The following is a 21,073-nucleotide window of genomic DNA, read 5'->3' on the forward strand; positions in this document are numbered from 1 at the left end:
GTTTTTACCATTCCGACACCGTACCCGGAAACAATGGAGAGCTGACTTGGAATTTTTGTCGGCCGCCCGCTTGGAATTCGTGAAATTCGTCGGTAGAATCTTAATTGACTCAATTCCACTACCGGCTCTTCGGTTCCGGACAAGTACTGAAAGACTTAATTAGTCGATTGTTTGATTCTTATCCGATTAGGTCCCGTGTCCCTCCTCCTGTAGTCCTCTCGATCTTTTTCATGCAAATTAATCTCCCGAGTTCATTATGACTTATCTTAATCTGGACGCTACAGTTTGTTCTTATTCGCTTGGAGATAGAGGCTGACAGCAGGTTCTGTAAACTTCGAATCGCATTTCGAGCACTGGAGATAATGTTCGATCGAAAAAATTCGTTGCTGAAAGCATTCTTTGTGATGACAAATGATGATCTCACATTTTTCTGCTTTTTATTATTTCAGATAAAATTTTGTGGTTACTTGGGGAAGACTGCCTGAATCTTGTTTTTTCTTCGAGGAAAGGATCAATTTTTGGAGTGCGAGATGTCCTTCAGCTTATTTTATAAACAGTTTCATCTCTTACAATCCACTACGGGAGAAACGGTTCTTTGACTGGGGTTTCTCCCTAAGCTCTTGTATCATAGGCAATATTGTGAGCTATGGAGGCGCATTTCAACAAAAATTTTGCATTTTTCTCCGGTTTAATATCTCCGTAAACACGTTGAACCCTACATCATCATCCTTTAGTCTCCACCAACACGGACTCGACAACCCTTAACTCCAAACTAACCGCTGTATATCACCCCCTTTTCCGTTCCAATTTTTCGAAAAGCATACATTCCGATTCATCGCAGGCACACACGAGGATGCTCTCGCGAGACATCATATGCAAACCGTGGTATGAAGAAGCAGAAGCAACAGCATCTCCGAGAAATGAGCTGTCAGCCCGATGGAGACATACCGGGGCGCTAATCGAGTCACGCGTAACCCGACAAATCTTACCCTCGCCCTCGTCGTGTTCAACGCGTCTCGTAATTCTTACGATTAAATTAGATTTTTCAGCGCCTCGCGGAAACAAGTGGTTAACCGGAGGCACGACCTGCATACATCTTAACCGGAAAATGATATATCCAGACCGTCTTGTACCTCCAGAGGGCGAAGGGGAGAAAAACGCGTTGTACCGGGTTGGGGAGAAACAATTCGGTATCGGGTTTTCTGGGGGGAAATCCGTGATCGTTACCAGACGCGCGGAAAAAGCCAATCTTCCCGCATCCCCTAGCGACGGCTGATTGAGGTAGCGAATTTGGCAGCTGTGCACTACAAAATTTCGTATAATTGACTCGTATTTATTACTCACGGAGAAAACTATGAAATGATGTAGGTGAAAGTACTATAAATTTGAACTAAAACACAGTTGTCATCTCTCAAGATGCTACAATGTTAAGCGTTAACCACCAATTGCCAACTGAAATTTTTGGGACTTGTGCGAGTGGAACTCTCCTTGCCAAGCGTCTCGATGTTAAATTGTCTTCATGGAGACGTTTACTGGGGGACCTATAGCAACTTCTGAACGAATGAACTTCCTGAACTGATCTGCGATTTTTGGACAGCCGAACACGCATACCAGCCATCTTTGAACAGTACAGATCCCCAGTGATCCAATTCACGTGCTCATTGGACTCAAAAGTCTGTTTCAATCGCCAAACTATACTCAACCCTGTCGCTTTTCCACAAGAACAAACAATAGATGAGCCACAACACTTTTTCCAGAGAACTGATTCTTCTATTCCAGTTCTGTATATAGCGGATAATTTCCAACGAATTCGTATTTCACGTTTTAGGCCTCGCGGGGACCTGATATCGGGCGCATTAAATTCAGAGAGAGGGTACACGGTATGAACGAGGTCGGCTGGATGTTTCGGGCATAAATTAATCCTGAGAAAGTGCGCGAAAACATGTGAGTTCGAGACATAATTAAGCAATGCCACAGCCGTTTACGAGCTCGTTCTCACGACAGTCCTCCTCCCTTTGTTCCCGGTTTCGCTGAATTGATTTGGATAAATTGTGTCTCAACATGGCATCTTTCGTACGATTTGAGCCGTTCGTTGCGAGGATTCCAGATCGTATATCTCGCCTCGTTTCTAGGGGTGGAAACATGTATCGATATCGACGATTATCCTAAAATTTCTGAATTATTTTAAGTTTCCGAGGCTGTATAGAGAAAGTGGAAGGTTGAAGCTTAAAGGTTGGTATCGAATTTGTGTGAATAATGCCTAGAGCTGAAGCGCCCGTCATTCCCTATATCTGCTTTTTCTTTTCTGCTATAACTGAGGGAATCTCTCCATTGGCTTATACTTCAGAAGGTCCTATCCAACAAAAAACTTTTCACTTAAACATTGTTAACCCATAGCCTTAAAAACAATTAGAAACGAAAGATTGGAATTATCCAATATGACATGATGAATAATTCTTATCTTATCTTATCGATTATTTTGATGAAAATCTGACCTCCTTTCCCACAATTCGCGATATATCGATTAATCATTCACACCCCTAGATTCCCGCCAATGGCGTATGCCAGATATGGGAGTTTTACATATCGCGAAAACGCTCCACTTTCATAATATTCGTCTATTTTCGGCGTACGAATTTTTTATGACCCCCCCACGTTCCGGTATGTGGAATAGAGCGAGCAGGGTGTATTCGAAACTTGAATAGGTGAACCGTATTTTATTAGCTGGACGCGCCGTTTCTCTCAACTTTCGACGGTCATTCGTTTAGGTAATGCAGTTTCGCGGAGCACGCATATTTCCATAAGCAAATGAAATTACTTTATTATACGGAACTGTAGACAATTTCGCCGACGGGTACGCCAACTAAGAAAATGCATTTTATGTGAACGTTATACGTCCAGTTTGATTACGCGGAATGAATCATTCCACGTGAAATTCCCATTTCGTACCGCCATTTACACAGCAGGAATATTTCTTTCCTTCCGCTCACTGTAAGCTCTCAAATGTTGTACATCCAAACACATCTACATGTGTCTGACATATATAAATAGCAAGTTTGTTGACATACCCCAGTGAATTCTGATGGGTAGTACTGACCTTCAAACGATACTTGTCAAAATTTCATGGCATTCTGACCGTTAGTTTACAGGCTAGAGTTGTGATCCCAACTTTGTTATTTTCATGAAAATGAATAGAAAGTTATTTCGTGCGTTGATAAGATAGGTTTTGAAAGAAAAATCCTCCAGGACTTCACCACTCTGAAAAGATAAGATCCAAAACGTCCTCTTCAAACTATACCTATTCCGTATTCCCAGTGGAAAATACAAGAGATGATTCCTTGTTGGAAAATGATTCGTGAAGAAATACCTGGTCTGATATGCCCTTATTTTGAAAAATGGCCTGTCAAACATTCTCATATTTACAATGAAAGATAAGATTATGCGCCTACTGTTTGTTCTAGTGGTATCTTTAAGATAGCCACCTGTCGAACTTCCCGGAAGATGCAAATATCGATATTTCCATGTCCAATTTATCGATTCCCTACTGAAGTTTCGATATTACGATTCGTGTTCGACGTTCACTACGTAAAAAGACGCCGATCCGAGTGGAATGCGTCTAAAAAGCAATCGGTAACTGTGGCAGCACGCTCGCGTTCGGAAAAACCGGAAAATCGTGGCGAAAATATCGCAACGTAACCGTGTGTCAGAGTGTCTGATTAGCGCGTGTAGACGAGATCAGAAACAGCGATTTTCCGGCAATTTTTCCGAATCGCCCGACTACGACGGTCGTGAACGCGAGAGGGTAATCGGGTTTAACGGGGCGAAAAACTCCGGTACCGGGCACGAAAAATGCGGCGAATTATGCAAGCCGAGACCACACAACGGCAGTGAAGGTGGCGGTCCGAGGTTGCGTGTCGGCGACGGCGGCGGAAGAGAGGCCCCAAACAGCCGACCGACGTCGGAGTTGCGACATCTCGTACCAGGGCGAGGGGCCGAGAAAAATGGCCACGCGAAATTTGGGAAACGCGGCGGACAGGACCGTAACGAAGGATTGAAACCGATTCCGAGTCGGCCGTGCTTTCTTCATAATCAAACTTCAGAAATAAACGCAACAGATTCAATACAATAACTGAAAGAAATGGAATTCATGGTTTAAGTGAACCTCAAATCAAAATCTTCAAGTAATTAACAAGTTTTTTAGACAATAAACGTTTTATTCCTATTATTATTGAACATCCCAAATTGTGAAAGCTTTGTGTTCCATTGTTGACAGACCCAGGTGATTCCTAGGTAGTACTGACCTTCAAATAGAACAGGTCGATATTTCGTGGCATTCTGACGGTCAGTTAAGACGGTTTTAGTGACCCCATTCGAAATGTACGAAAGCGCTGAAGTGCCACACAAAAAAAATTCCAAATGTACATTTTGCAAATCGGAATTCTGAGTTACAAGTCGGAATTCCGAATTGCAAGTCGAAATTCTGAGTTACAAGTAGGAATTCTGAGATATAAGTCGGAATTCTGAGAGTTACAAGTTAGAATTCTGAGATACATGTCAGAATTCTGAGTTACAAGTCGGAATTCCGAATTGCAAGTCAAAATTCTGAGTTACAAGTAGGAATTCTGAGAAATTAGTCGGAATTCTGAGAGTTACAAGTCAGAATTCTGAGATACATGTCAGAATTCTGAGTTACAAATAGGAATTCTGAGACATTAGTCGGAATTCTGAGAGGTACAAGTAAGAATTCTGACTTACAAGTCGGAATTCTGAGATGCAAGACAGTAGTGGGGCTAGAATTGGTCGAATGCTTTCTTGCATTCGATTGTTGCCGAATCATTTGAGCAAAATGCCCTCCGTAGACGAATTTGTCTCATTTAAGGCATGTATAGGCACATTTGGACCCTTTACCTACGCCTACCCCTACCTCTTTTCTTTCAAAAGTTTTAACAGACGTTATTGATTCTGACAAGCTCACAGAGCTTCTGAGGGGTTCGTCGTTACGAATCAGGATAATATGATAATATCTAATATATCTGTAGTATCCATATATGCTCATAGAATGACAATAAGTCGATGGCTTCTTCGTGTTTTGACACAATTTCCGAAGGCCTCTCGCGAGCACTTTATAGGGATTACTAAGGACTAACGACCAGTTTCATAATCAAACTTAAAGCCCCTGCAATTTTAAAGCTTTTCTTTAACCCTACCGAAACTGACACTAAACGAAACTTAAAGTGACTTTGAACTTGATTATGAAACTGGATGTAGGAATTTCGATAAAGTGCTCGAATCACTAAGCAGTAAGAAAGATTCGAAAAGTTCCCAGGAGCATAATTCTCGGCAGTACAAAAATACACTGAGCACGAAGCTTTGGGACAGCTCAGCTATGGTGCAACCAAAGAGAAAAATAGAATATCATTTCATCCACCAAAAAAAAAACAAAAGTCATTAGAACTATTTTAGCCCTCCTCCTGCCTTGCATCTCAAAATTCCGACTTGTATGTCAGAATTCCGACTTGTATCTCAGAATTCCGAATTGTAACTCAGAATTCCGACTTGCAAGTCGAAATTCCGACTTGTCTCTCAGAATTCCTACTTGTAACTCAGAATTCTGACATGTATCTCAGAATTCCGACTTGCAAGTCGTAGTTGTACATTTGGAATTTTTGTTCTGTGTGGCACTTCAGCTCTTCGAACATTTCATATGCTGATCAAACATTGTTTATTGTTTGACGAAAAAGTCGAACAGTAGCTTGATAAGCATCATGGACACTCTGAATCGTGAAAATCTTTCACTTTCAACAAAATATGTTAAATATGAGGAATGGCAGTTTCACTGAGAACTTATCGCCTATATTTCAGAAATAAATTCAATTGTGAAAGTCACGACATTATCAGAATAACTCAAGGATCATGCATTAATAAGCAAACGGGCATTAATAGGAGTCATTAATGGATGATTCCGACACCCAATACTTCTAAGATTAGTTTTCATGGACAATTATCCTCAAGGATTCCGAAAAAATAAATCCTCCCTTTTCGACGTACGAACTCCATCGACTAATAAAACCGGAAGAATAGTGCAAGTACATCAGGTCGCTGGGCTCCTCCTTCCAGACACCTACCTCACCGACCGGATATCCGGCTACTAACGTCCTGATCGATGCCCGGGATTTAATAAAACGGACCATTTCGCAATAAACGCTCTTCATTCAGAGCGGGGCCCGGCGGCCAATGGGGAGACCAGCTTTTATTTCAATAATCCACTTCGACTTCAGACTATTTATGGCAGGATTTTGAGACGGAGATTGTCCTCACGTGAACGGGCTTTACTTGAGTGCACGGAATTTGGAAATTGAGAAATATTTATTATTTTCTCGGTGAGACTGTATACGTCTTCCGGGGATATTTGGCAGCGGACGCAACGAGGTCCCCAGGGACTGTAGATTCTTTCCCGATGCTCCTAGTCCAGGAAATATAGCAAATCTCGCGAACGAATAGGTCGCAACCTTTTTAATTCCAAATTTAAACAGTCACGAAGTTTAATAATAACAGTTTCAAAAAAATATCGAAAAGTATACTGACCGATACTACGCGACAAGGAAAGTGCTTCTCAAGAAAAACAAACCAGTGATTGTGGAGGTGTTCAGGACCGCGGAGCGGAGGTCGTAAAACGTTCAAGCGCTGTTAATTAAATCTAATGGCCGAGGGCCCCTCGGCCAATTTCACCTGCAGGACTTGGGCCATTGTGTTGGTATACTCGCTCCTCCTCGTAATTCATAGACTCGGTCGGCATAAGACTGTGGGAGACCCTGCCTTTCAGGGAATTATGTTCTGGCGCTCTATACTCCCTCTCTCTCCTCTCGCAGTTATTTCCAGGGAGTTAAATGAATAACCGCCAGCGAAAAAAATTATATATAGCTCGCCAACAAAAGGAATAGGCTGAATGTTCTATGCTTTTGAAAACTCACGAACTTTCCTTGAAATATCCAACTAACTACATACAAGGAGTTGCTAGAACAAAATGATGTAAAATATCATGCCCCATATACAAACGAAAGAGTGCTGTTCACCAGGACAATTCCCTCTGTTGAGTGAATGAAAACAACAGTTTAATTCGATGAATCAAGCTTTGAATTGGTGCCATACACACAGTACTCTCCCAGGGACATCTGGATTTTGGCATACCTATAGGAAAAAGGTGATCCAGGAAAAGAAATCTGTCTCAAATGTGATTGCCGAAACTGAGGTCTATTTTGAGAGCAAAAACACACACAGAAGTCATATTGAGTGATGTGTTACTTATAACGAAAGTTTGTTCAATGTTCCAAATTATCATTCTCATATACGTTGCAGAAGGCCCTGGAAACATCTTCTACCCGAAAGAGAAACCTGCAGGATTCAAATCGTTGAAATTTATAATTAACCGCTTTCGCTACGGTCGTTTTATTTTTTTTTATTGCTCTTATGTCAGTACATTACTTTTCCAAGGCAAAAATTACTTAGATTTTATCGCTATCACAAATGGAGCTTTGATGTTTTGCATATTTCCCAGTCGTAAATATATGTTATCCGAATTCAATAATACGAAAGTCAACGTATACTTATGTTTATTGTTTGTTTTTTCCTAATCAAAATGACCGCCGTTCCAGTAGTTTAGCGAGGGACATGAATTCAATCGTCCACAAGAAATTCCAGCGGAACGAATTCATATCCTGGCTACGTAAAAATTTTACGGCGTCAACATAATTTCATTACCACAATGGGGAAACGAAAGGAATATTTAAATCCGTCATTTCATTTATTTGTCCCGTTCCTGATTACGCTCCAAGAAAGCAGGGAAATGCATTTTCATCTGTGCCAGTAAGGCATATTTCGTGAAAATTAAAATAAATAACAGGTAAAATAAATCTTTCAACGAATTAATTGGTATATAGCTCTATGAACGATTCATTGGCATTGCTGATTTCATGAGGACATTGAGAAAATTACGACAGTTTTAGAAGCAATTAAAAACAGAGCAGCGTGATCTCCAGCTTTAGGGAACGATCTACAGGTGCTTGGACATCGAGGAAAAGTAACAGACGTTAGTGACCGGGTGGTGGACCACTCATTGGTACAACAACGATTTCAGCCTCTCCGCAGAAGAAATTCCGTTTGTGATGCAAAATGTATAGCGAGGTAAGTATTTTTATTCAATCCTTTCAATCGAACCAATTCTCAATACCTACTTTTCGACCATTCGAAGACCCACTCCTCTCAACTCATTACTTCAAATCGCGCAAGTGAAACGACGCCTAAAGAGCGCCCATAAATTACACCCCGGATTCATACCGCCCTCTATATCCAACTTCACGTCCGTTAACTTCCAGGTGACTCGTCCTGCGTCTTCATAAAAGCAATTACGTCTTCGAGTCCATCGGATCCGTTAGAAATAAGTATCAATATATATCTGGTGTTACATCCGGTCTGGATCAGCGCTTCTCTGCAAAGAGACGTTGACACAGCAATATAATCGACAGACTGCCGCATAATCTGACCGTTATTGGGCCACCGATTCGGGCAAGTCGTTTTCCAAGGCAGGATACACGTGGAGATGGCGTTATCCCTCCAAGTCCTGGTTCACTTTGTCCGATTGCATCTTTTCGGGGGACTCGGATAGAATGGATTGAGTGATAAAGGTAACTCGACGGGAAATATTTATCGACGGAGCTTTTTTCCGAGATATAACGAATGCCAAATTCGAAGTGGGATCTTTTATTGCAGAAACTGCAGTGTAAGCTTCCACATTGAGCATCAGATGTGGATGAGCTTTACGTGAGTGGGAAACCGTGGCTCGGACTGTTCACAGTTGTGTCCTTCACAATCATATTTTTCTTTGTATATCTGCAAAAGTGATCTGAGCTATGATGCATATGATTAGCTTGTTCGCTGTTTTGAATATCTGATGTCCTGGCACCTGAATGTTTTCAGGGATTCGACACTTTTTCTACAAGCTCTAACCTTTTCTTCCAGCAAGGATATTAGCGTAGGGTTATCAACGCTGCCAGTGGATTGAAGATTTCAAGGAAGGTTTCGATATCCTGAGATCTTAAGATCTACTGTGCCCCCAATCAGAGTTGTTTTCGCAGCTGTGTCTTCTAAAGATCGCCATCCAGTTTCCCCCACTATCTGTGATGGCTTCAAGGAGACCACCTCTTCGCCCCTGAAAGTTTCTCGTCCAAATCATTTTTTGCTATGGCTTGCAAAAGCCAGACAAACCTCCATCAGGTGATCTGGAGTTTCATCCTTGTCCCCACAGTATCAGCTTCTACTAGACCCTTTCAGATCAGTTGCTTCCTGAGGGGACAATGCCCTGTAAGGAGGTGTAGTAGATTGTTGATTAGATCTTGCTGAGTAGTTCCCAAAGAACTAGCCAGCCTTTGTATTCTATACAGGATTTTCTTCGAACTGTTCTGAATAACCTTGGAGTTCTAGATTATTGAAAGTTGGTCTGGAATATTCTACAACACTTTTCCAGCAATATCTTCACCATTGGGTATTTCCCGGAATGGATGCCACGCTGTTTCTAACCTCTGGATGCTGCTGTATCAGGATAACTGATAGTATTAATTAGGGATCGGCGTTCCGAGAGGAAGACCCCCAACGAACAAACTTAAATTGGTCGGTTTTAGTGTTTAATCAGCGACAGGTCCGGATAGATCAAAGGGGGCAGCGGTTCTCGCGACACGCTTGTATACATCTCCGGGCACCGCCGGATTTACAGGCGCAGGAGAAACTTATCCAATTAACTTGCTGTTGTTGCGTTTCGACAATAAACACATAAACATGTCCCGATGTTTGTGTAGGACAGAAATCTGCGACGGCACGGTAATTTTAAAGGGTCGTAAGAGATTCCCGAGTCGATGTGGGCCACCGGCAGTTGGTCCGGCGCGAGGGGGGCAAACAGCGCCTTGATGGAATTCGTTAATGGGGTCCCCAAACGCCTTCGTCTAGACGTTCACGAGTGTAGGGACGATGGAGAATTTGCTCATAAGCGAAAGTACACCGCTCATAAATTGAAGAGGTTGTTCGAGGGAAGACTTGTTTTTTGCACTGTCAAATTTTCAGTACTGCTGTGCATACCATGTGATGATGCGTACGTTTGCGTATTACACACACACAAATTGTGATCCTCATGACACTTAATGGCTTAATTTGAATAAAATTACCAGAAACCTAGGTGATTAATATTTTTGTGTGGTTCGTATGTGGGATATTGGGATGTTTCAACTCATTTGGTGTTTTGTATGTATATAGGGCGTGAAATCGGTATCGTAGTATATGCTCCATATACACTTGGGGGTGGAGGAGCAGGATGGTTTAGAATCGGTCACGGATCGGCTAAGACAGTTGATTACCCGATGAAATCTCTTCTTCACAGCATCCCGAACCAATAGCTCATTCCAATAAGATACCGGTAGGATAGCTTATGACCAAACAATCCGAAATAGGTTGCATGGCTTCAATTTAAGGGCATGAAGATCCGCCAGGCCGCGATTTAGTAGGCCATGTTAACTGTCGAACAAATATTTCAACAGTAGATTCTTGAGGTCAAAAGAAACACTTTTTCCCTTTACTATTTTTTCCGAATCGGCTCGGTTTAGAAACCATGAAAAAATATTATTGACAAATTGTCAATAAAGTGTCAGAAGTATTTTGAATTTCTTTCTCGTTTTTTCAATTTTCTACTGAATAACCACTGGTATATCTATGGGAGATGATTCCCCAACATAAGGGTCCTGTAACGTTCCTCGAACAACTGAAGAAAAGAAGAATCATCACTTGGAAGACTGGACCTGGTCGATAGACCCTCCCACTCAAAAGCAAGATTTGACTATTATTATTTTGAGTACTGAAGGCATTTCTAACGACGAGGATGATCCTCCACCAAGATCAGCAGAAGATTTTTGACGCAGAGATGATATTCCTCAAAGTGCAATTAAAGGACAAGTTATGTACCTATGATTATTTATTTTTTTCTTCATTGATCATCAAGTCTTTGAATAAGTTTTGATGAAAGCTTTATTATTCACTTTCTTTCTCGTTTTCTGCTCTTTTTTTTGTCTTAATATTATTTCGAAATGGAAAGAGGATGAAGAAATTTTCATATCAATGGAAAAGAAGATTATTAGTATTTGATGTTCAAAAATTAAAAAGTATCTGTGAAATTTGAAGAATTGGGTACTTGGCTGAATACAACCCTGTTTAAAAGATGTGTAATTTTGTTGTTCCAGGGGTGGCACAGGTCATTATGATAACTTACAATGACTATATCTTTTTATCAGGGCCGAATCTGAAAAAATTCTATGGGAAAAAAGTGTTCCTTTTGACCTAAAGAATCTTCTGTTGAAATATCTGTACGAGTCAAAGTCTCACCCTGTATAGATTATCCCTTTAATTTCTCCCATTTCGTTCATTTAAACAACGCTGATTTGGACTCTCGTACGTTCTTGCTCTCTGTTGGCCCTTTTCATCCACAATCTGCGAGCGTTCGAAGGGCCGAAGAAAGAAAAAAAAAATAGAATCATTAGATATGTGATCGGCGGGGAGAGGAGAGCGGCGGCGATTAATCTCCCCGGAGGCGAGGATGAAAAATCCGAAACAGTAATCCCCGGAGTTCGAGTCCAGACAGGTTGGCTCTTTAGGATTCCGAAGGATTGGAGCCCGTCTTATCGGCTGTCGGAACGTTCGCCGCTCTGTGCGTCTGGAAATACATCCCGGAACAAATGGAGGGGTTTGGTTTGGAGGAGGAGGCCGACATCGATATATTCCGGAACTGGAGATATAATCTCGGACGTCCGAGCCACCGCCGTTATTGTTTGTGACGGATTACGCGCTCCGGTCGGAATAAATTTATCCTATCTTCTGTGTTTTCGCCTTAAGGAAAACACGCAGCTAAATCCACAAAAATAAGAATTTACTAATTATAAACTACTGGCAGTTTCCTCGATTTGTTTGCTGGCTATTTTTTTTATAAAAACTGCATGTGAAAGAATCAGAAAACGTTTAAATCTAAGGGATGATGATACTTTTCGATACTATGGAGTAATACAGATTTCATTTAGCACTAAGAGAAGCTTCTTTTGTACTTAACGACCGATCCTTCGATTGGTACCTGCTCTGAAATTACTCTGAATGTTCTGGAACTGTCATCACACCCCCCATCTAGATTTTCAGTAGTAGAGTTAGATGCTTCGTTATTTTTTAATCCAATTATGGATTTTCATCAAGTATCGGCCATATCAATTCAACAAAACCGTTTTCTTTGTATAGTGTTTATTCTGTGCGCTGTATATGTCGGTCTTGCGACCTATCTGGTTATTCTGTAAAGATTTGATCAACTCATTTGAGGTAAAGAGAGTAAAATCGCATAGAGAAAAGATTTAAGAGGATATCTATTAGTTTGTGAGTTTTGAAAGAAACGAAGAGTGTCAGAAAATCGGAATTTAGGATTGGCATTGAAAAAAATATATCGATGACGTCATATCTAGAATTTTAGGACACGCTGTACATTTCCTTTCATCAAAGAGCCCACAGCTTAAAATACTAATCGCCCTGCCCAAGCATATTTACAAAAAAAAAAGATCAAATATTTACAACAACATTTTAAAGTGGGAATCACTCAATTATACAGGATGAGTCTTTGACTCGTACAAATATTTCAAGAGTAGATTCCTGAGGTCAGAAGAAACACTTTTTTCCTATACCATTTTTTCCGAATCGGCTCTCTTTAAAAGATACAGGCTGTTGAAAGATAGAAGAAGATTTTCTTAGTTTTATCTCACAAACGGTTTTATCGAATGAAATGAATTTAGTCTTTCATTTATTTGATGAATCTTTTTCGAACACAAGATATCACCCACGTCTTCCAGTTTTCTCATTATGATCATTGCGTACCATGAAAATAACAAAAATTCAAATAATCCAACTCTTGAAACTACTTTCGACGCTATCTAAGGAATATTTGAATGTTTTGTAAAATGAAAGTATTCCTCATATTTTCTCGAATAATGCGCCGTTTTCGAGTAATTTGATGTTCAAAAATTAAAAAGTATCTGTGAAATTCGAAAAATTGGGTACTTTTGCTGAATACAACTCTGTTTAAAAGATCCGAAGATGTGTAGTGTCATAGATTAAGCTTGTTATTCTGAAGGTAATTTTGTTTTTCCAGGGGTGACACAGCTCATTAGGAAAACTTAAAATGGCTATATCTTTTTATCAGGGCCGAATCGGAAAAAATGGTATGGGGAAAAAATGTTTCTTTCGCCATCAATAATCTACTGTAAAAATATTTGTACGAGTCAAAATCTCACCCTGTAGAATAATTGAACAAAATCATTGCGTCGACATAAAATTTACCGAGATAGAAAAAATGTAGTTTCGGACTTATTCTTTCTCATCAGATTAACGAAACTCCGACCCCGACGATAAACGAAAACGGAACGATCTTAAAAAAAAAAAAACTCACCGGATCCGATCGGCGTGGAGCTGCTCTTGATGCAGGAACCGTTCGCGTTTTTGCCAGGGTCGCCGTCGTGGATCCCCTCGAAAGCCCGCACCAAGATGTTGTCGCTGTTCGACGATTCGTCCGCAATCGACGAGCCCTCGTTCACGCGGGCCTCTTCGGCGGGAGACGGGCCCGTCTGGATCAGGATGTGACCGTTCGTACCTTCCCCCCCTCCAAGGAGAAGGATCGGAGTGCCGGACGTCAACCGTTTGACGGACTGGACGAGGACCCCTTCGGTGAGGTCGTTCTGCTGGATCAGGATGTGACGCTGTTTGGTCTGACTGTTACCGCCGTCTTCCACCAACAAGCTGAAAAGAAAAGAATGAAGTAATCTAAATTGATGAAAAACTAACGATTCTCTGTGGAGAACTGACGCGTTGTTGAAAAATCTTGATTCTAGCAGTCCGATTTCCGAGTATTTACTATCTTAGCCTAAGAATCATATACACTGCGCGCAAAAAAATTAACGCACATTATGGAAATCTCAAATTTATTCTACAACTGAAGGTGTTCTCAATGATAATTATTTTTATCAGAATTATGCATGCATATGTTATTCACTTTCAACGGTTTTCTTCAATACAGATGTTTTTTCCCAGCAGGAATAAAAAGAGATGATATTATCAGATTTTGAATGTATTGGCTCCATTCTAAAATCAGTTGTTCTCGATCAATTCTAGTGATCAATAGTTTTTCTTTCGTTTGATTTTCTACACTAGATCGCTATGCAACGCCGAACACGCAATTTGACCCAAGAGGAATGTGCCCAAGCGGTAGTTTTGCGAGAAGAAGGGTGGACATACACAAGAATTGCAGAAAGGTTTGGAGTTTCCCATACAAGTGTGTCCAGAATGTTGCAGCGATTCAGGGAGAAAAGGTATGAATGTCCGAAGACCAGGACAGGGTAGCAACTGCCATTCAAGAACGTTACTTGAGAGTTTCTTCGTTGAGACAACGGTTTGCAACCGCTCGCCTCCTTCAAATTCAGCTTGATCAAACTTATGAGGTGTAAATTAGCACTCAGGCAAGAAGAAATCTTCTCAGAGAATATGATTCAAGGCCTCGTGTCGCGGCAAGAGGCCCAGCTCTTACTCCAGCCCATCGAAGGGCGCGTTTGGATTTTGCGAGAGAGCATATCCATTGGGAAGAGGCCGATTGGGAAAGAGTTCTCTTCACAGATGAGTCTAGAATCTGCCTCTACCATTGTGATCGACGTTCCCTTGTATACAGACGTCCACATGAAAGATATGCTCAGTGCAATTTCCTGAATACTACTGGTTTCGGGGGACGATCGATTATGGTATGGGGTGGAATATCTTTGACTGCTCGTACAGACCTAGTGGTCGTTGATCATGGAGCTATGAATGCTGATAAGTATATAAGAAACATTCTTGAAGAGCATGTAGTGCCATTTGCCCCATACATTGGTGAAAATTTCATTTTTATGGACGGTAATGCCAGACCCCATCGTGCGCGCATCGTTCAGGAGTACCTTGAAGAGGTTGAAGTCTCTCGAATGGAATTGCCAGCAAGAAGTCCAGATCTCAATCCGATTGAGCAGGTTTGGGACAACCTCAATAGAAGGCTGAGAAGTTCAGAAAATCATTCAACTACTCTTAATGACTTAGGAATCCAACTCGGAGAAATCTGGGAAGGATTAGATCAAAACATTTTAAGATCACTCATTTTGAGTATGATCTGTCGTTACCGAGCTGTAATTAACGCAAGGGGTGGAAATACCAAGTATTAAATCACTTATCAGCATTTCAGTATTTTGAAAATTGTTAATTTCTCCTCTGTCACATAAGATTCGGTGAAATCCTGAATTTTTCTCCCATTTAATGTGTCTTATTTCGTTCAAAACCTTCCCGAGAGAATATAAAAAATAAGTTTGAAAGTCAATCTACAGTTAACTTTCATTAAAATTGAGATTTTCAGAATGTGCGTTAATTTTTTTGCGCAGTGTATATGCTGCATAACTTTGGGTTTTTGTAGGATACTCACTTTGTTTTTGAGCTCCTCAGTGGTTCGTTCGTTCTCAACAATATTTGGCCAGAATCCGATGCTTTGGAGCTCCTTATGAGTATAATGTTTCGTCCCAATTCCTGGGAACCGTGCTGGCCTAAGCTGGTGGTGGTCAGAGCCCGTACAATTTTGCCGTTGGTGTTGTGCATTTTGACGTTATCTGAAACGGAAAAATGCATTCTTTCAAATTTTTCAAAAACTACGCCTTCGTCTACCCGGAAATTAATATTCACCGGATGGCGAGATGAATAAGTCTTCGAACAATGATCGAATTTAATTCTGACACGTTCTCGAAATTCCACTCTGCTCCCTCGTTCATCGACGGTAATTAACTCCGCGATCTTCGGGAATTTCAATTTGTTCCATGATCGAGAAACAAGTGATGCTAATTATCATCGATTGGGAGCGAAACGAGGGGCGAATTTTCACAATATTGGCTTTATTTTCTGGGGTGGCGTCTCCAACGGGAGTTGAAACAGTCTACACGTCGTCGGAGAAGATTCACATTTTTTTGAATTTGCCCATATTTCCATGACAGCATGGTTGGCCATGAATGACGAGTTTATCGAAGCCCGGGTAGCTCAGTCGGTAGAGCATTGGACTTTTAATCCAAGGGTCCAGGGTTCAAGTCCCTGCTCGGGCGAACGTTTTGTATGGGAATCATCAATTCTTGATAATTAATTGGAATAACTCAGATTGAAAAACTGTTGCGAATTAGTGTGAAAGAGGTCATGTTAAAGCGGTATTATCAAAATATATGATAAATAAGTGTAAAATAAAACTTATAAGTTGACTATCATATTGAAGTATGCTTTAGTCTTTTACATCCATTCAATGCATTATGGCACTGATGGGGGTTAACGCAGTTTCCTAAGAAAGGAAGGTCTTAGTACTTAGAAACTCGTTAACCCACCATAAGTGTTCTTCGCGTGCAAATGTCATATATTTACTTCGATTACAAATAGAAAGTTATCGAAAATTTATGTAAATTAATGTATACCTACTGGCCGTTTTTCGGAACCGGATAATTTGTGCATTCGTGGTGCATGAATTCAGAGTTTTAAATATTCTTGCGTATACAGATAGTGGTCTATTCCACAGCGAACCAGGTGAATCAAAAAGGCAGGCGAAAAAAAAAATTCGTGTCGGCTCACGAAAACCAGGCGTTTTCAACAACCACTAGACACGAAATACGTATCTAACCAATCTAAGCGAATTGGGCCGGGTCCAGCATAAAATTTCATTACACACCTAGTTTGAATTTGAACTTGTTTTATTGTTGAAACGTTGGCAAAAAAATTTCATTAAATGGGATGCGAGTTTATGAACGGGTCGTTGAAATTGCGAGTTAAAGGGACAGATACACGTTTCGGACGTTTTGTTGTATCTTTTCCACGCTCCCCGTGAATTCCCGACCCGGTCTTCCCGATTTAATTCGAGAGTCCCGTTGCACGGATGCTGATATTAATTTCTGCAAAGGAATGTGCAAATTTCGTTGCTCTTCTCGTACAGAGAGTTGCACTGTACTTTTTTTTGTCGGTATATATTTTCGATTGAACAATACCCAAATCTTACCCCAAGTATCAAACTATTCTCTTATCCATCAGTCAACAGTCTGAACGATTCCAAGTATAATGAACTATGTATTCAGCTTAAATATCTAAACGAATCTACTCACAAACAGTCGATCGAAAAAAATTCTGAAGGAGTGGTTATAAACATCGCCGTTTCAATATCGATACTGACAATATTGCTGTTCAAATTTCTGGGGTAGGCGTGATTTCCGGACAGAGACCATTTAGTCCGGTTTCGTTCTGTTTTATCTGGGCCATTTTTTGAAGAAAGCAACTGTCTTTTCCAATATCAGGGGGCGTAGCTCAGATGGTAGAGCGCTCGCTTAGCATGCGAGAGGTACCGGGATCGATGCCCGGCGCCTCCAAAATTTTTAACAAAATTTCAAATGATCAATTTTGTGAAAACTTTCAAATAACTACTTCTGAAATAATTTTTTCAATTACGCTTGTTTACAATGTCTGACAATGAAGCTGAGCGAAAAACTCTTATATGGATTAGAAAATATACCAGGAAACCAATTTCTGTCGTGAATCCCTCTGAATTAAAAACGTCCAACGTCAGGACCTCTCGATGTCAGTCTCGACCCATAGACGCAAGAACGAACGAACAGAATTGAAAGTGTCCCCGAGGAACAACCAGTGCACATAACAATGGGGGGAGCTTACCCGAATTTGTGGAGTAATAGTGCACGCTCCAAAGGGAATCGCTTATAATTGAATGTAAATCTGTTTGGCTACGATTCACTCTAAATTCAAGCTTAAGTTATTTAATTACAGTTGATATAACTTGCCGAACATTAAGCCTCGCACCAATTTCCGGATCTTACCGCAAACGTTGCCAGAAAGACTAGGGGTATTTCGACAAAAGCAGAAAATTCTAATATGGCGCCGTACACGCTTCATTGCTTCGACAGTCGAAGTAACATGAAAGTTTGATGGTAAACTTTTGGGAAAACCTATCTCAGCTTGTCTGGTATAGTCTCCACATTCTGTTTTTAAAGAATGCATTCAAGGAATCGCTTAACAGTCAATGGAACTGCAGCACCATTGAAAAATTCACGAACCGCGTTTTTGCTTGAACGGATCTGTTTACTTTCTACTGAAAAATTAGGGAAAATCCCAATTTTCATGAGTTTAAAACAAGGAAAAACAATGTTGCGACAAATGATACTACATCACATAAGTTCCAGATCTGACACATGTATGGAAACATTGTTGATAGACCCACGTGATCTCTGGGTAGTACCAGTGGGTATTGATTGAGTTTAATACTAGTACCGACCTCCAAACAGACAGAAGTTGGCCAAATTTCACGGTCAGTTAGTTGTAATTGGACTACTCGAAGAAAAATTATCCTTCAATTTAATCAGATCGAACAAATGCGCTTGTACACTTTTCGCCATTCATTTTCGCGAATGATGAAGTACAGACATAAATAAACAGGTAGTTGAACAAAGCACGGAAGAAAAACGAAGAACGTCAGTATAATCATGCATTTTTATGCACCTGTTAGAAGAAGTATAAAAGCCATTACTCTCAGTCGGTTCACAATATTGCCAAGAATTCTAAAAGTTCCACGGAATTTATGATGCCCAAGATTTATTTTATTTGCAGAGTCGAAACCGGCGCATAAATATCTCTGTCAGGGGAAATATTTCATTTGCATCGATCCAGGTAAAACTCAGATCAACACTCCGCGATGATTATTGAATGCGAAACGAAGTTTCGCAGACAGAAGAATTTAATCACCTATGTATTGAAACAGAACTGAAAATATACAATTTTCACGAAGAAAAGAGAAAAAGGGACAAGGCGTTCCTCTCTTCGATTTCGAGAAAATCGACCATTCCCTCCGAATATAAATTGAAGCAAATATATACAGAAGTACAATGTCATTATTTCCCCGCATCTCAAAACCGACAGAGAAGAATTGGAAATGTCGAGGAAGCATTCAACAAGCTGATGACATTGCCGTTCTACGATCAGATACACGGATCGTGGCGAATGCACCTCTTCGGGCTGCCATGATAACCCGCCATTCTAGACCGGAATCAAATATTCGACGATCGGAGACTGAAATATGCGAGGCGCCTTCGCCCGGAAGCCAATACATTTCAACGCAGATTCCCCCTTTCTACCCCGTGATCGTGAGTCTTCCCAGACCCGAAATCTGGGATGATGTTCGCTCGGAACGTTTTTCGTTTCACCCACCCCAGAGTTGTCCTGCTGGATGAAAAGGATCCGAGATGTTGGCTCCGAAGTTTGGGGCAGTTTATCGAAGTTCATACTCCGTGATATACGTAATCCTTATTTTCGTCTTTGTGTTTACATCAATGGAGCTCTATTCATTCATTCATTCATTGCTGAATCTCGTTACCGAGAATAAATCTACAAAAAGTCTATCGGTGCGATCAAATTTATGATTTCTTAGGGCTACTTGCGACTGTGCCCTCCTGTGACTGAAGAGACCCAACCGTGACCTGCAGATCCTTCCACACTCAGGGCATGGATAGTCACCAACCAGATCTGGCCGCCGCTGTATCCTTCTCGAGTCTCCATTATAACTATGTACCAAAGACCTCCACTGTGACCTGTCTAACGCTAGTTGTTACCAGTTATGATTTGCAGTAACTGATTTTAGGGATTGATGCAGTAAATCCTTGAACAGCCTCCTGGTTTCCGAGCTCTCTCTGTGAATTCGCCGTACAGAGCTATTTTGAGGAGTCTTGTGTCTTGCATCTTCAGAACGTGGCCGCTCCATCTGAGTCGGGCCCTCGTTACTTGAATCTCAATTGTCGTACAGCTCGCGCGTTGCAAGACTTCTGCATTCGAAACTTTGTGGAACCATCTGATGTGCAATATTTGTATTAGATGACGTTGTTGCGTTTGTTCAAGCTGCTTAATGTGCCGCCTGTAGGGAGTTCTGCTTTCATTTCCGTAAAGAAGCGTTGGAAGGACCACTGCTCAGTAAACAGCCGTCTTGGTCTTCAGATTGAGCTCGTAGGAGCTATCAGAAAGTGCGAAACTAGGGCACTGGAGTTCATTACAGATATCACAAATCTTTATCTTGTGTGGCATCGAGCATCGAGAAAACATTCACTACGATGCTGAGCATAAAGATGGTTCGAAATGAGCTATCAGAAATGGGACTGAAGTTCATGATGAAGGTCGCAGTGCAACGCAACCTCCCTTAAAATCTACAATCTTCACGTGAGCTGACAATCAATTCTTCGAATAATCTGATCGTATTTCTACCAGAAGAATGCTGTTCTTCCTCATTCATTCAAAGGCACAGTCAAATCGACGAGAGGCCAACGTATACCGTTCAGACTGTTGGAGATCGTACGGCGAACACAAGAGGAAAAGAAATCCGATAATGTTGACTGGTTGAAATCCGCGATTTGAGTGTCTTACGACGAACAACGTCAAGGAGCGGATGTAAATCGAAGCCTATCCGAGGGTCGGTATCCCATTTCTCGAGGAGAATTTAATTTCGACTTGGTCTAGCGGAAACAGCCCGATCTACCCTGTCACCCTGTCGATACCACGGGAGGATCGATTGGCTGTAACGGTTAGATACCTTCGATTCAACACTGAGAGGGTGAATTTTCACGCGGTATACGGCACATGTGGGGCATGTGAATGTTTGTATAAAAACAGATGCGCCAATTCCACGGCAATAACGAGAACCCTCGAAATGATATTTTAGGGATAAGTTTTCAACTGCATTTTTGAAAATATAACGGAAATGAAATTTTTAAAATCGCTTTAGTGACGAATTTCAACAAACGCAGAAAGGCTCAACATATTTCATGTCGATGCTTTCCAATCTTCCAGTTATCCGACCAGGTACATTTCAGGTGACAATCATGGCAGGTAAAACGTCTATGAGTGGGTGTAGCGTAGCCAATGAACTTCCAGCACA

The 21,073-nt window shown here is 41.1% G+C and overlaps 1 protein-coding gene, 1 long non-coding RNA gene and 2 other non-coding genes across 7 annotated transcripts in view; 3 read left to right on the top strand and 1 right to left on the bottom strand.

Moving 5' to 3' along the window:
- The window catches only part of LOC123312832 (calmodulin-binding transcription activator 1), a 129,140-nt gene that overhangs the window by 38,982 nt on the left and 69,085 nt on the right, over nt 1-21,073 (bottom strand). For all 4 annotated transcript variants that reach the window (XM_044897350.1, XM_044897348.1, XM_044897347.1 and 1 more), the window contains 2 exons: nt 15,554-15,734; nt 13,511-13,857 (listed from right to left, as the gene is read on the bottom strand). In XM_044897350.1, coding sequence (XP_044753285.1) covers nt 13,511-13,857; nt 15,554-15,723 — 517 coding nt within the window. In that variant the 5' untranslated portion in view covers nt 15,724-15,734. The remainder of the gene's footprint in view (nt 1-13,510; nt 13,858-15,553; nt 15,735-21,073) is intronic.
- On the top strand, nt 7,823-8,096 carry LOC123312833. The gene is made up of 2 exons (XR_006537688.1): nt 7,823-7,900; nt 7,976-8,096. It is a non-coding gene; the product is annotated as an uncharacterized LOC123312833 (long non-coding RNA).
- Trnak-uuu lies at nt 16,145-16,217 on the top strand. The gene has a single exon. It is a non-coding gene; the product is annotated as a tRNA-Lys (tRNA).
- On the top strand, nt 17,441-17,513 carry Trnaa-agc. The gene has a single exon. It is a non-coding gene; the product is annotated as a tRNA-Ala (tRNA).

The sequence above is a fragment of the Coccinella septempunctata genome, chromosome 5 (genome assembly GCF_907165205.1).
Source record: "Coccinella septempunctata chromosome 5, icCocSept1.1, whole genome shotgun sequence".
NCBI classification, from domain to species: Eukaryota; Metazoa; Arthropoda; class Insecta; order Coleoptera; family Coccinellidae; genus Coccinella; species Coccinella septempunctata.